Raw genomic sequence first — 16,295 nt, 5'->3', positions numbered from 1 at the left:
ACACACACACACACACACACACACACACACACACACTTTGTGTGTGTCATTTTCTGTGACTGAATTAAATAACTCCCAGAAACCACACCTTCTAAACTTCTGCTTTGGAATGATCTGGACCATCTACTTCGATTGTATCAGTACTATGACTTTCAAATTTTCCTCCTAACTTTGAGCTTTTAAAGCTCGTGCCCGTGTGTGTGTTGTAAGGATGCTGTAAGATGATGAAGCACTCGGAACGGATGCCCTTCGTTTGTAACTGCCATAAATCTCCGCCTCTCCGTGCAAGCCCGTGCACGATTGATCACTTTTCCTTTCAAAACTCTTCGAAGCTGTAGAAATGATATGCAGGCTCTTCTTCAACCAAGTGATTATTTAAAAGGGATGAAATATGGAACAGGGTTTTCATCTTTGCAAAAACAACGTTTAAATTCTCCTGATAACAAAAGTAATGGCAGCTCCATGTAGACACTTAGGAAAATATAGAAATATACAAGTAAGAAAATTTATATATATTTCGTTCCCTTCTTTTTCCCATGCAATTTTTTTACATAAAACTATAATGTTTATCAACTTTTATAGCTCTCTTTTATTACATAACATTCTATCACAAGCAATTTCCCATGGCATTTAAATTCTTTGTAATCTTTATTTTTAATTTCTACGGAATACGATGCAGTTGTGCCTACCATGATTTACTTACCCGAACCCCTTTTAAAAGACATTTGGATTCTTTCCAGCTTTTCACTGTTGTGCATTACACTGCACTGAGTCCTTTGGTTTCTTGTAAGTGCATGGAAAGAGACAAAAGTTTCAGAACAGAGATGGAGAAAAGCTCCAATTCTTCCATCAGTCTCAAAACGGTCTTCCCCTAGTGCTACGTACCAGAGTGAACTCATACGTTTGAAAGCACTCTTGCATGCATGATGAAACGCCACTAGGTTGACAGATTGCTTAGTGGTGATGATGCTGGACGGACTAAAAAGGAGTTGAGCAGGCTTGCAGCTCGTGTGGTGGGGACTGGAGAGAGGATCTGGGCAGACATGGGGCCAAGGAATCATCTGGCAAACATAGTTGAGGGCTGCAGAGTGACCACGGAAAAGGGAAGAATTGTCAAGTGGAGAAAAATATAGATTTCAAAGCCACAGGCTGGATTAGATGCTTATCCTTTTGAGAAATAAATTGCTACAGAAATGGATGCGTCCTCATCCCAGTGGCTCAGGATCTGATTTCTCCAACCATCCGCCGCCTATCTCTTTCTTCCTTCAATTTATGAAATGGTGCCTTTATAGTAAAATACCTTAAGGCATAAATATAAAGTTAAAAACAATCAATAAAATGCATAAAACTAGGAAAGCAGTTACCAGCCTCACACAATCATGTCTGAAACATTTAAAAAAAAATCAATATCTTAAAGTTGCATTTATGAGAAAGAAAATGTATATAGGCGAGTGCTGTACGAGGATGGTCAGGAAATGGGTGATTTATTGCCATGGCGAGACACAAAATCCCACTCTTCATTTGACCTTCCTCTGACCTTGAATGTTCTACTTTAAATGCAAGATTATTTTCTTTTTAAATCAAATCTTCCATCAGCTAATCTTATTTTAGATGAAAGATACCTTTCTTCCCCCCCCCCCCCCAAAGCTGTGTTCAGTTAACCCAATAGAAAGAACAGATGGAGGGGCATCCTGAAATAGCTTCATTGGGAAAGATATTTGATGTGATATTTGATGTGAAGGATGTGATCCCTTTTTTTAAAAGTTGCCCTGCTTTAAAAGTAGTGGGCCAAGTCAGGGACATCAAATAGATCCTCTGTCTCATCTCTTTCTTGGCGTCCCAACCCCAGAAGAAGAGCGGGACACAAAGTGCTATATTGTAGTCTGCCGTGGACCGTCTCCCCCACTCCGAATGCGTGTGTGGATGTCCTGACTCCCAGCACCTCAGAGCGTGACTGTGTTCTGAGCCAGAATCTTTAAAGAGGTCACTCAGGTTAAATGAGGACACTAGGGTGGGCCTTATCCAGTAGGACCAATGCCCTTACAAGAGGAGGACGTTAGGACATGGTCACACACTGAGGGAGGAAAATATGAAGCCACGGGGAGAAGACTCAGAGGAAGCCAGTCCTGTCGGCTCCTTGATCTCCGACATCCGGCCTCCAGAACTGGGACAAAATAAAATGTCTGTTTTTAAGTCACCCAGGGGTTTTAAGCCACCCAGACCGTGGCACTTTGTTCCGGCAGCCCAGAGTTTTAAGAGGTTGGAATTTATCTTTCATGATTTAATGGATTTTGATGAGAAAATAGGATCTGATCAATAGAACTTCCCCTACAAGAGTAGGATTAGTGTTTTGATGAGCAAAGCATACAGTGTTTCCTTTTTAATTTCTCTCAGTCTGTCGGTTGGGGCTTTTTCCAAAACCGAGTGTAAACATCTCAGGGAAAAAACCACAGTAAAATGTAACCAGTAATCCCAGTCCTGACAATTTGGTTGCCTGCTTGGCGTTCTCTCCCATTTAACTCCGTGGGGCCAAGAAGTTTCCTCCGTTTCCTGTAGTAGGAGCTCAATAGATCTGTGTGATTTCATGGATAAATGGGTTGATCACGACTCTGTGTAGAATGACAGAATTTACATCTCGAAAGCTTCCGTTCACAATGACAAGATTTCAACGTATTGGGTATGTAACAGGTCATTTCCATTTGTGTAATTCAAATAAACACAAATGTGTTCATTGTAAGTACTCCCTCACTCACCCAGAGGTTTGAGTCCACCAGACATCCTCCGGTTTCTGCTAAATCACAGAAAAAGTCATACCCTGCCGTGACATATCAAGTCCATATTTTGAGAGGTACTTTTGCGTCCTTCTTTGTTTCTGGTTTCCAGAACTTCCTGGTAAGGTAGGGAGGCAAACGGACTTTCCTTCGGGACTGGGCTTCTACCAGCATCTCCTCCCTCAGGAACAACGTCTCCCTGACGTATGGTGATTCCCCGGCTTCAGAATTGAGTTCAGATTCATGTCTTTGTTGCTCTTCCTTCATCCGTTTGCATTTGATGGACTCAAAGTCCGTTACACCAGCCAGGCCCAAGGTAATGAGATGGTGGGTGATTCCCTGTCCTATCCTTCTGGGCCTCTAGGGCCTCCTACAATGGTGCCTGAAACCTCCAATGGAGCCGCAGGGCGTCCCTCCAGCGTGTGCTCAGGGAGAGACTACAGGACGTCTGAGTCCTGGCCTGGCATTCCTTCTTCCCTATCTGTGCAGAAAATCACCCAGAAGCTGGTTAAAAACAGAGCTGCTTGGCCTTATCCCTAGAGATCCTGATTCACCCTAGGTCTAGAGGAGGGGAAAGAAGGGTCCAGAAATCTGCATTTTTAACCCTTCCCGCACCAGGTTTTTTTTTACGCAAGTGGCCACTGGCCCCAACTTGGGGAAACATTACTATACAGTATAAAATAAGACCAACACAGCACACTTTCCAAGAGGAATATTTGCTTTTTCTTTCAAAGACCTATGTCAAAGGAATTCCTACCAGGTTCAACTATGCACCTGGTAGGATACACGGGCAAATTATTATCAGAACTAAATTTAACGAGGGAGGGACTGCGTACCGAGTCAAACTGCCTGGGGTAGATGCCAGGCACATTTCACTGTTCTCCTTTGTAAACCACAGGTGTGGAGAGTGCCTTCTAGAAAGGAGAGGGAGGTGCCTCAGAAGCCCCTGGTGCTGCTTCACCTGTCTGCTATAATCACCCTGGAGGAGAAAACAGGGATGCCTGGCCCCACCCCAGGGCTTCTGATGCCCTTGGTCCGGGCTGAGGTTCTACAAGCTCCCACGTTGTTAGTGTAATGAGACAGGCTGAAGGGGAGACCCCCCCATCTTGAAAGAGGGTTCAAGCAGAGCCTAGCACTCGCTAGCCACCTGGGAAAGGGTAGCCCGTGATAGTCAGATTTTTTTTATAAGACGAAGGGACATTTAAGACGACTCTGTTTCTTCTTCACCCGTCTCTGGCTATCTTTTGGATTTGCAACTTCCCACGTACCTTAAAAATCTCACCGAGTGTCAGGTGATAGGGATTTTGATGAAAAACAGGAAAAAAAAAATTGAGAAGCTGACCACCTTCCCGTGGCTAAGAGTCAGAATGCAGTGCACCTTGGCTGCTAAGGTCCCATGGGCCGGCCCCCCATCACATGTCCAGGTGGAGGAAAGCATGACCTCAGTGTCATAAGTGAGTGCTAATCCTTCTCTGAAGAAAAGAAAAATTTGTGCTTTCTCATCACATCTAAGGAAAAGAGAACGATGATTGTCTCTTTTCAAACACAAGCCCTTCCCCTCCTTCGAAAGACCGGCAGCTGGAGGTTTTCAGAGTGGGCTCGTTGGTTCGCCTGCATCGGAATCACCGGATCTTGGTTAAAACGCAGAGTTTGGGGCCCCAGCCACAGGCCTACAGGATCAGAAGCCCTGGAGCCCAGGGAACCTGTAGTTGTTAACATTCCAGGTGGTTCTCAGGCCCATTATGGAGTGAGAATTCCTGCGTCCTTGCCCAGCCCCAGTTAAGCCTCCAGGCTTCTCATGAAGGCTCTGCTCCCCGTGGGCTCCCGGTGGGGATCCCTGTGGGGGTTGAGTGGTTCCCGGGTTATTTCCAGTCTTGCGCTGTTTCAGGCAAGAGTTCGTTTTAAGTACGTAGAATACTGAGTTTCAAAATGGGGGCCTGCGACCCTGGGAGCATTCTCCGTTCAGCCGCCCACGTGGCTTCCTGCAGTGTCTTACACATACACGTACAAAAACAAAACCAAGAGGAAACGACTCGTCCTCCCGGTGCTGACCTGGTCAGAGGCTTTATTAAAAGTCTCAGCACATTGTTTTGGACACACTAGCAGTTTACTGTTAGGACACAGATCTGCTGATAAGGGAGCATGGAACACCTCTATCCCTCTACTGGACAGAAGCCGTGGCTGTGCCCCTGAGCGTTGAAAGGCAGACAAACCACATCTGTCCCGTCCAGCTGCTTCCTGATACTGATTCTCCTGGTCGCTGTGCTAGTCTAGTCCAGCTTGGGTGTTTGATTGCCTGTGTTCCACTACCTGGGATTTGACCCCCACAGTGGCAGGCATGGGGAGCCACTGAACCCCACTGTGAATCAGCAAAGTTAGAGAATTGTGTTAGGGGGTTGGGGACGGAGGCAGAGAGGCCTTCCCTGACCCCACCACCAGTGCTAACTCATCTCCCACAGAAACCCTTGTCCCAAGTCCCAGCCCTGCTCCAGAATTATATCTTCCCTCCCCCTTGAGGCTGTGGACCTGTTTTCAGGTGCTCCCAGGCCTGGTGAAGGTGATTTTTGAAATCTGATGGCCCCCATCGACACAAACATCGTTAAATAAACCGAAAATAGACACCCAGCCGAGAAAACCAATCCCTGGGTCAGAAGAATGATTCCAGGTGGATCCGGGTTTCCCGCCCTTCCGAGCACGTGGAGGTGGAGTCAGGTGCGGGGTAGAAGGCCTCGGCCGAGAACAGGGTTCTGGGAAGTCCTCTTGGCCCTTGAAAGGGAGTTGACTGCCTGCCTTGCCATAGGCTGTTTGCGTAACTGCCATCTTTTCCCGTTTGCAGGGGGCTCTGGCATCGCAAAACACAGAAATGATCTCATCCCTAGTCATCTCACAGCTGATTGATGAGAGTAAATCAAAGGTGGACCGGGCGGCGCTGCCCGCGCATCCGGCCCGGCCGTCGCGGGGGAGCCGCCCCGGGGTCTGCCTTGGCCGCGCGTTCGGCCTCCTCTCGGGCGGGCTGGGCACACCGACGCCGGCCACGGGGCCAGGACCCGACTCGGAGCCGCCGCGCAGCGCGAAGCCGGGCAGCGGCCCCCAGAGGGGCTTTGCGTCCATCACCATCACGGCCAGGCGCGTGGGCGCCCCGTTCAGCCCCGTGGCGTGGGAGGCCGTGCGGGACTCGCGGTGCCCCGAGTGCCGGGCCCAGGGCGCTTCGCTCAGGGACGCCTCTGCGCCGGCTGGGGGTGCCGATCCGCGTCGGCACCAGGGACCGTTCGCCTGCGCGGATTTCTCCGGAAACGGCTCTGTGATGAGGCTGAGGGTGCCCGAGACGGACCACCGGCTGTGCGGGGGTCCCCAGTACTGCATCACCGATGTGGACAGCCGGGAGAGCAGCTTTCCTCCGGGCGCGGCGCGGTCGGGAGAGGGGCCGCTGGTGTTCAGCTCCTGCGTCCACGTCAGGGTGACCCAGCCGTGCCTGAATTCCATTTACTATCTAGACCGGTCCCTCTCCGTCCCCGTGGAGCAGCCCCAGCTTGCGGGCCCTAAAATGCACAGGTCGGTCCTGTCACTCAACCTCAAGTGCAGTTCACACGGACCGACAGCAGATGGCGCAGGCGGCCCGGCTAATGCGGGGCCCCGGAGCGGCGCCCGGGAGCCGAAGCTCCCAGAGGGAAAACAGAGCCCTCTAGGCCCCCGCTGGAACCCGGGTCTGCAAGGAAGCTTCTTGCAGGAAATCCCATCCTTGGAGCAGGTGCATCTGGGGCCCCGCACCTGTCCTTGGAGGGGCTCGCGTTTGTTGGAAAAGCAAGGATTCTCAAGTGCGGCAGTTCACCAGGTCACTGGAAGAAAAGGGAGAGAAGACCACAGGACCACGACCGGTGGTGGTGGCGGCAGCCAACTCTCCATCCACATTCCTGGCTGGAGTTACACAGCAGGTGAGTGACAATCTCGGGAGGTGGGGCCACCAAATACCCACAGCCGGCGGGTCATCTGTGCGAGTCCCCCCGCCAAGGTGGACGGTGAGTTTCTTCTGCATGACTTATTCCAAGAGGTGGTTCTCAGAAGCATCCTTTCTCTGCTCTGCTCTGAGTTGGCCATTGGCAGCTCAGTGTTGACGTCTGCCTTAGGTTTTCACAGATGCTGTTATAGATTCTGAGGGACCTTCCTTCAAAGTTTTGTTTCCAACAATAGCTCCAGACCCTGTAATGTCATGAGCAGGAAACTATGGCCCCCACATGAAGTTATTTTAGGCCCATATAGCTCCAAAGCAGGGAGAAGAGGAAAAAGTGCTGTCCATGCCCAGAGGTTTCGTGTCTCTTGTCTGAACATCTGGGTGTCTGGAAGGGTCCACAGTCCTGCTCTCCTTTACCTTTCCCTCCAACAGCTGGCATTTATGGATTGCTCTTAGAAATATTGTGTATTGTGTATAATGGAGTTTATGTGTAAGGGGGGGGAGATGGTTAGTAATTATGGGACATTTTCAAAAAGAGGCAAGTTGGCAGGGAGAGCCAAAAAGCAAAACAGCAGTTTTCTGGGGGCGTCTGGGCTAGAATTTGTTGCTGTTTTTGTCATTGCCAGGACAAGGCAGACGTCCCAGGGTGAGCAGCCCTGGGCACCCTTTACCTTTCTTAGGAGACCAGGAAGAGGGAAACAGGGCTGAACCTGACCCCAGATTCCTTTCTCTGTATGAACTTCCAGTTTTCAGTTTTACTTTCTAGAAGAGACTGTGATTTATGAATTAGTGACTTTCCATTTGGGGGAAATATTTAAAGATAATAGCAGTAAAACTGGAAATGCAGCATACATACAGTAATTTCATAGTGTAATTTTTGTCCATTAAGGCTTTATTAATTAATAAAAATGACTGTAAAACATTTTAAGCTATAATGTATGTAGAAATGGTCAATGATGTAATTAATTTTAACAAGTGTGTATATATTGAATGCATAGAGATTTTTAAGGCAATTTGACATGGCTTTCAGGTTGATTAGACCATTGAAATGCCTCTGAGTCCTGCAAGACTTATTGCAAAAAAGGAGGACGTGAGCCCTTATCAGTGTTGCAAAGATGGGCCTCAGTCTAGTATTTTTAAGAAATCGCTCAAGTCCGCCACTCTCTCTTCCTCGTCGATGAAGATTCTGGAAATGTACAACCTTCATTGTTGTATACCTACCACCCCTACCCCCACCGAAGCGTATCCTCATCTTCATGTTGGGTTCCATGGTGTGAAATAATCATTTGGATTTATGGCACTTTGACGAAAGGATCTTTAAAAGTCACTAGAGTCGGGTCCCAGACATTGATTTCAGAGGAGAGGAAGATGAGCAGAGAAACCCCCCCACCCCATCCTAACTTATTTTGGCTTTGGTGCAGAGAATATACTTGATTTTGATTTTGTGGAACGACTGGCCATGTAACTGGTGTTCTTAGGCAGAGTACTGAATTCATTCTACTTCCCATGGGCTGACTTCCCTCAGAATCACTCCAGATCCCAAGGATTGCATGAGGAGGATTCGAGTGGTTCTGAATCGTGTGGGTCCTTCTACCACTTGAGGAAAGATATTCACCAAGGCCAGGCCACCTTTTTGAGAGTTGCTGATGCATGATTTTCTCATGCAGTGAATGTGGACAAGCCAACCCTAATTCTTGGAGCCTGTTTCCTCATCTGGGTGGCTAGAGAACGGGTGTGTTTGGTGTTCTCGAAGGTTCTCTCTAGCTTGAAAAAAGCTCTGCTCTGTTTGCCTGAGGTGAATCTGTGAGGGAGAGTGTCCATGTGGCTGTGGGTCCTCAGTCGTCAAGCTCAAGACCACGGAAAGCTGGAACTCACCATTTTGGGCACACGCCTCAGATGCGTTCGTACACACACTCACTCACACAGCCCTCCCCGGACTTTCAGACCTTCTCACTTAGAAACTCATGGGCAATGAGATGTATTTCTTCCCAGTGACAAAAACGCCCTTTGTGTCCACACTACTGAATTCTTGCCTGAGATTTCTAAGCACAACTCCTGGGGTCTGACCACCACAGACTGTCCTGGGCTAACCTACCCAGCACTCTGAGGGTGAGCTTGCTGACCTTCCGTCCTGCCACAGCGCTCTTAGCCTTATTGCAAGTACTTTCTGGAAGGGGTCGTGCTCATTAAAACTCCGAGGAGCTGTTTGTGTTTCCTGTCTGGCACTGGGATCTTGTGGGAGACATTCTTGACAGCCTCCTGTGGTTACACATGCTATTAGCCGTCTTCATATTTCATTATTACTGAATTTGATTCTTTTTATCTGAAGGATCCCCAAATCCTGCATGAGCAGCAGCCTCTCTAGCTGCCTTGCTGACATTCAGCCACAAGGGAGGTGCAGTCTGGAAGATTCTACAAACAGAGGCAAGGCAGTTTCAGTTCTAGTCGTTAGGTCACCAGGCAGGAAGTCCTATACATTGTATTCTAGAATGGACATGCATGCAGGAAGGTTACTAAGGTGAGGGAAGAGGGGAGACTTGCAAACAGTTGGTGCAGGTTAGATAGACCGTGTCTACCTCGGTCACGTCTACTGTGTCGCGTTCTAACTGACACACAGGGACCTGTTTTCTTTCTAGAGACTGAGCAATTGCTTCCTCCTTTGCCCTTCTCAGTCCCCATATGTTCATTCTTTGTGTCTCCACTCTGGGTACACCTGCTGCCAGCACCCGCCAGACCGGCATTGTTCAGCTCCCTGGCCTGCTCCGAGGAAGGGTCGCATCGTCTTTGGCACTCATCTTGCCAATGACCCCAGCAGAGATGGCGCAGGTCCTAGATGCCAGGCCCTGGCTGACATCGGTCGTGTCCATTACTCAGAATCCTCCCTTCTGTAAAGACAGTATCATTATCCCTACTTTGCAGCTAAGACAAATGAGGCTTGAAGATGAAATGATCTCCTTGAGCCCACATGGCCATTCAGTGCCAGAGCTGAGAACGGTCCCGCGCACTTGGCTCCAGCGGTACCCTCTGAGTGACGGCTCTAAGCAGAACAGTTTGATTGGTGGGGGCTCTCTCGGGGGTGGGCCCTGTCTCCACGGTCACCACATTGGGAATGTTTGAAGACCACGCGTGGATGTATGGAGTAATAGTAGTCTCTGGTGGCCAGAATCTATCAGGAGAGTGATGTACACAGTGAATTTCTAATTAAATGCAATAAGCCACGTCATTTGGTATACAGTTAGAATTTATTGCTCGGAAATCCTTCCCAGCCTGAAATCCCGTTCTTTGTCCTGTTCTGTGGGCTGTGCAGTATTGGTCCGAGTCGTTCTCTCTCTGCTGGTTGTTGCGTGCCTGAAACAGCATTGACTTTGGTACGTTACTTATTGCTGGTTTCATCTGGTATCTGTGGCCTAGATCTGAAGCTTTCCCCTGTTTCCAAGACATCCATGGAAGTTTGTTAGATGTTTTTGGAGAAGAGACTTACGAATGCACTTGTTTGATTTGCCCCAAACATTGATGTTCAGTGATGGGCTCTCTGTCGCCCTGTGCCCCGGCCAGCGTTTGGGCTGCTGGTGGCCTTGGTCTGAGAAGTCCCCAGTGGAGCTTAGCATCACTGGGGATCAAAGATGTGCGTGGCTGGAGAGGACTCCCTGGAGAGGAGTGACGGGACCCCCTGCAGGTTCACAAAGTGACCACTGTGTCTGCCAGTGTTCTGATGCGCTAATCTAACACAGGTTTAGTGAGGCAGCTTTAGGTCCTGAAGAAAGGGCTTCCATCACTCAAGGGAAAATGACAGACTCTATGCATACACATCAGGCCTACCAGAAAAATCTGCATTAGGCTCTGCTCCTTCAGTCCCACGAGAACTTCTTACTAGAGGAGCCAGAAGACATTTGAGGAGCCCTTATTTTACAAATAGGATTTTTCTTTAATGATCTAAAACTGAGGTCTGTGAGCTTTTTTTTGGGTAAAGAGCCTGATGGTTTCCATAGCAACTGCTCAACTCAAGCAGCCCCAGACAATGCATAAATCAGTGAGTGTGGACATGTTCTAATAAAACTTTATTCCCAAGAACAGGCAGTGGCCTGGTTTGGCCGAGTGGCTGCAATCGGCAGACTCAGAATCATTCATCCTCCGAAACAAACTTTACCCTATTTGCCAGTCGTGCACGTGGGATCCTCTGGAAACCCAACTCTGAGGTGGAGGTTAACGGGCATTTATTGGGGAGCAGCCTTGGCCTCCGTATATGGGAAGAGGAAAAAAAAAAGCAGGAATAAGCAGAGGGAGAAGTTACTCTGTGATGCAGGCGGGGGTTAGCAAGAAGTTTCTGAGGGAGAGGCTTTTAGAGCGATTCTTGAAGCACAAATAGGGCAGCCTTCGTGTGCCAAAGCTTTGAATCGTGGCACTTCGGAGTGGTTGAGAAGGGCCTTGCATCCGCCACGTGGTAAGTGGGGCCATGAGGCTGGGAGGTGAACTTGGATCACAGTCATGGTCAGGGTTAGGGGCTGAGAGACCAGAATAAGAATTTAAAACTCTATCCTAAGTGTAGCGCGATGCTATGATGCAATGTATGTAAGAAGATGGTCCTGCTTCTCAGAGGGTGAGAGATGGAAGCAGGTGAGGCCATTGCTGTGGAGAACGTGAGGGCTGGACTGGAAGCTGGGGAGGGAGGAAAAGTCCGATGGTGGAATTCGCAAGCCTCGGGGAGCTGGTGAGCTCGAGAGGAGGGAGGCAGAGTGGAGGCAAGGAGGACTCTAGATTTCTGACTAAAGCATCTAGAGAAGGTGCTGTTGCTTTGTGTATAGACTATTTCTTAAAGCAGATTTAGGTTCACAGCAAGTCTGAGAGAAAGGTACAGAGATTTCCCACATATCTCACATCCCACACACGCACAACCTCCCGACTATCAACATCCCCACCTGAGCGGTACATTTGTCACAACCAGCGAAACTACGTTGATATGTTACCATCACACGAAGTCCGTAGTTTACGTGAGGGTTCACTCGGTGCCGTGCATGCTGTGGGTTGGAACAAATGTGTCCTGACACGCACCCGCTGCTGTCGCATCAGAGAACGGTTTCACTGCTCTAAAAACCCTCTGTGCTCTGCCTGTTCATCGCTCCCTCCCACCAACCCCTGGCAACCACTGATCATTTTACGGTCACCATAGTTTTGCCATGTCTGGAATGTTCTGTAGTTGGAATCATACGCTATGTGGTCTTTTCACATCGGCTCCTTTCACTTAGCAATTTGCATTTAAGATTCCTCTTTGTTTTTTTCTAGACTGGATGGCTCATTTGTGTTTAGCATTGAATAACAACACGCCATTGTCTGGACAGACCGGCCTTTCTCCGCTCACCTCCTGAAGGACATCTTGGTGGCTTCTAAGTTGGGAGATTATGAATAAAGCTGCTATAAACATCGGGGCAGTGGTTTTTGTGTGGATGTAAGTTTTCAGCTCCTTTGGGGAAGCACCAAGGAGTGTGATTGCCAGATCACGTGGTTAGAGTATGTTTAGTTTTTGTTGGTTTGTTTGTTTACTTCTACAGAAAGCTTTCCCAGAGTATGTTTAGTTTTGTAAGAAGCTGCCGCGCTGTCTTCCAGGGTACGACTGTGCCATTTTGCTTTCCCATCAGTAAGCAAGGAGAGCTTTTATTGTTCCAGCGCTCACTAGCATTTGGTGTGGTCCGCCTTCTGGATCTGGGCCATTCTAATGGGTGCGAAGTGATATCTCACTCTTGTTTTACTTTGCAGTTCCCGGATGACGTAGGCCACAGAGCAACCTTCCGCAGGCTTATTTGCCCTCTGTGTCTCTTCTTTGGTGGGGTGCCTGTTAAGGTCTTGGCCCATTTTTTTAATGGAGCTGTTTGTTTTCTTCTTGTCAAGCTTTAAGAGTTGTTTGTGTATTTTGGATAACAGGGGAGAAGAGTTTTATCCAGATGGGGAGGATGTGAGGACAAGCAGAAAAGACTCGAGTACCACTATGAGGTTAGGGTACGTTTGAAGTGCCAGGGGGACCTTCCAGCACAGTCGGCAAGCTGGAGGTTGGGCCCGTGAGTCTAGAGCTCAGGAGAATGTTCTAGGCTACAGGTGTGGTTGGGAGGCTTCTTCCTAGAGTCAGTGTTTTATGCTGCAGGAGAGTTTGAGAGTGTCCAGAGAAAGAGAGGGACAGGCACTAAAAAAGGTCGGGATGCAAATATTTGAGGTCTGGCAGGAGCAGCAACATTTACGCTGCATGGTGGTGCTCAGACCACCCCCAATTTTCCGTACTGGGGTCTTAGCGCCCCCTGAGCTGGGCCACGTGCTTCATGGCTTTCATCCCTTTACTGCTCCCTCAAGGCCATGAGGGGGAAATATTGTTTACTTCCAGGTTCCAGGTAAACAGTTACAACAGGTAAATAGATTTGTCCCCAGCTGCCGCTAGTTGTGGGGGAGGGGCAGGCTTCATGCTCATCCATCTGGCTGTGTCCCCCAGGCCTCCTGATGCTGTATCCCAGACCACTGTTGTCACCGTTGCACTCAGATTCATTTGTTTCTGTTCTTGGTCATGGCCATCTCACCTCCTGGACTCCAGGCTCAGAAGTCTGGGTCCTCTTTGAACTCTTTCCCTGTCCCTTGCTGCCCTATTCAGTCACCAGCAAAGCCCACAGTCTCCCTCAGCCGTCCGCTGTCCCCTGCATCCACACCCCTACCCCGACCCAGGCCTGTGTTGCCTTCATGAACTTCTGTGCCCAGATAGATTTATTTTCCTGACCATAAAACTAATACATTATAGGCAACTGGGAATAATAAAATGCAGAATAAAAAGTTTAATAATCATTGTTGATACTTTGGTGTATTTGTTCCATTGTTTTTTATGCATTTATGTTTTTTCTTTTAAATAGTTGAGGTCCTGCTACATATGTGATTTCCCTCTGGGTCTCTGCCACTTAGCGGTATGTCATAAATATTTCCTGATATTAACAGTACTTTACAAAGAACATATTATTGACTGAGATGGTGTGTTTTCTGGACACGCCATAGTTTATTTCTTCATGCTTGGCCCTTAAAGTTCTTACTCCTTTTTCACTTTTTGGACTAATATTAATGTGGACACTTGGTGTGTAAGGCTTTGCTAGATTATTTCCTTTTGGAAAAAATCCTTTAACTGGCATTTCCAGATCAGAACGTATCAACCTTTTTAAGGTTCTTGGGGCATGGTGCCCAGTTCGACTTCAGGAGAAGCCTAGTTGGAAGCTGCTTTTCTTAGTGAGGGCCCTTTCCATAGGTGCTTGGCCAAGACTAGGGACCAGTCTGCTAAGTTTTGCTAATTGCAGTTCAGCCTTGCAGTTTTAGCTGACGACTCTGCGATGGCTGGTGGGTGTTCAGTCCTGCTTCTCACCTTGACCTTGACTGTGGCCGCCCCGATGACCCCGCCCCTCCTGTCCTCCTCCTTTAGGCCTCAGCAGCTGGACCTTTGGGGCCTGGTCATGCTCTATTGCGGGGGGCTGTCTGCACACTGTCGGGTGATTAGCAACCCCCTGGCCTCTGTCCCCTTGGTGCCAATAGCCCCCCCTCCCTGTTGTGACCAAACCAGCATCTCCAGAAATTGGTTGGTCGGGGCACATCAGAAACCCCTGTGGCTGAGAGCCGTCGGCCCACACTGGGCCCAGACCCCCTTTCAGCCCATGGCGATCGTGGACCAGCCCTCTCAGCTGTGCGCTCTTTGCTCACAGACTGAGACGCAGCCTCAGCGCCTGGCCCAGCTGTATCTCTCAAGTACTCAGCTCCGGGACTTTCACAGCCTATTGATATGATGATGGATTTGCTATCTTGCGGGGACTATTCCTTCCTCTAGATTGCATGGCCCTTGAGGTCAGGATCCAGGCCTGAGTCTTGGCACTGACCTCTCCAGGGTCAGCAGAGAGGCACAGAGCCCTCACACAGGATGTGTGTGCTGGGTGGAGGGCAGACACTTTGGTGACCCAACAAAACCTTTCTGATGTCAGGGTCACTTAAAAGCCAGCTGCCTTGTCTTTCCTCAAACCACCTCTCCCCGTGGCCGTATCTAAAACCTCTCTGGCCAGGAAAGGGTGGGGAGCCATGTAAGATTCACTGTCTAGAGGCAGGTTGTAAAAAAGCGAAGTGAGAATTATTATATTCCCACTTGGTTTTAAAATTTAGCGGGAAAAAGTTTCCAACTGTCGTTTCCCTCCAAGAACTCAATAAGAGTAAGTATTATCATGGAACAACTCCTTTATTATCCTTTAGATAGCCAAGTTTAATATTAAAAGAGAAAACATATGGACAGAGTTGCAAAAACATTTTGAAGGGTGTGTGTGTGTGTGTGTCTGTGCGTTTTCATCTATCTCTTGGTAAATCTTGATGGGATTATAGTGTTTTCCCCATAATCTTGACTGTGATGTTCAGATCATCTCCTAGAGTATATGATCTCTAAAAATTGTTCAGGTCAGCTACCCCAACTGAATTTATGGAAAAAAAAGTCCCCCCCGCCCTTTTTTCCCCGAGTAATTCCCTTAGTTGAATGAGTGGCTTGTGTCCTATTGTTGTTTAGGAAGTGGTCATTCTAATGGGCCACTGGCTTAGGTTTGCCTAAGGGATGAGATTCAGAGACCTGGGTTCAAGGGCTGTGGCAGGCTGATGGGATACATGGTCTGATCTTTTAAATTAGGTGACGGCAAAGCCAGCCTCTCTACCTGCCTGAGAAATAATGATCATCAGGGGGACCTAGTGGAAGAAAGACCACAGGTGTGGGCATGAGACCCTCTGTGTTTCAGTTCAGGCTGTGCTAGCTGCCGACCTTCTGCCCCGAGGAGCGCTGAGCATGGTGGGTGTGCAGCGGGAACTATCTTTAGACCTTAGGGCCACCCGAGCTGTCTGTGGGAAACTCATGTGGACACGATCTTGGAAAAAGGAGTGGTCATAATGGTGAATTTTGTAAGGAAAAGTGGTCCAGAAATGGACGACCCTGAAAAAAAGGAGAGAAAAATATGAGAAATAGGTGGTGTGCTTAACTCCTTCAGTTTCATGAGTTTTGCTATTTTCCCCATTATCTTAAGGCAGAAGCTCAGGTCTTTCCAAAAAATGTAAATGTATTTTCCATGTTACCACCTAACTTAGGGAGAAGGCGAGATGAATGCAGATGGGAGGACCAGCCTGGAAAGTCCTCTTAAGCCATGTTGCCGCAGTAGCTTGTGCTAAATGCAGAAGCTGTTCCCACATTGTTACACGGGATCTTTTATATCCTGGATTAGGTCAGAGCCCTGTGAGGGCGTCACTGTGGACAAAGCACCACAGTCCACACAGGGGGCATTCTGCTGAGCTCATGTGGCTTAGGGGCTACGTCACATTGTGGAGAACGTGTTCCCGGCCGGGGGAGGGCATCACACACCCCAGAGATACTTTTTCCAGATGCCTGCCCCGGACTCTCTGCTGAAATCCAGTGTCTCCTGGGCTAAGAGCCCTTCTCTGAAGCTGTAGGGGAGGGAAGATAATTATCCCCCCACCCTCCTATGTGCTCTCTGGGTCCTCTATGAGAAAAAAAAAAAGGCAGATTACCAAGAGAAAAGCAAGTCTGT

The 16,295-nt window shown here is 48.6% G+C and overlaps 1 protein-coding gene across 3 annotated transcripts in view; it reads left to right on the top strand.

The window, feature by feature from the left end:
• The window catches only part of LOC111145296 (chromosome unknown C10orf90 homolog), a 206,619-nt gene that overhangs the window by 139,575 nt on the left and 50,749 nt on the right, over positions 1–16,295 (top strand). For all 3 annotated transcript variants that reach the window (XM_022500131.1, XM_022500130.1, XM_022500132.1), the window contains one exon: positions 5,608–6,703. In XM_022500131.1, the coding sequence (XP_022355839.1) occupies positions 5,608–6,703 (1,096 nt within the window). The remainder of the gene's footprint in view (positions 1–5,607; positions 6,704–16,295) is intronic.

Source organism: Enhydra lutris, unplaced genomic scaffold (assembly GCF_002288905.1).
Source record: "Enhydra lutris kenyoni isolate GAN:26980312 unplaced genomic scaffold, ASM228890v2 scaffoldscaffold12, whole genome shotgun sequence".
Lineage (NCBI taxonomy): Eukaryota > Metazoa > Chordata > Mammalia > Carnivora > Mustelidae > Enhydra > Enhydra lutris.
Note: the sequence above shows the minus strand (reverse complement) of the source record. Positions and strands in the feature narration are given on the sequence as shown.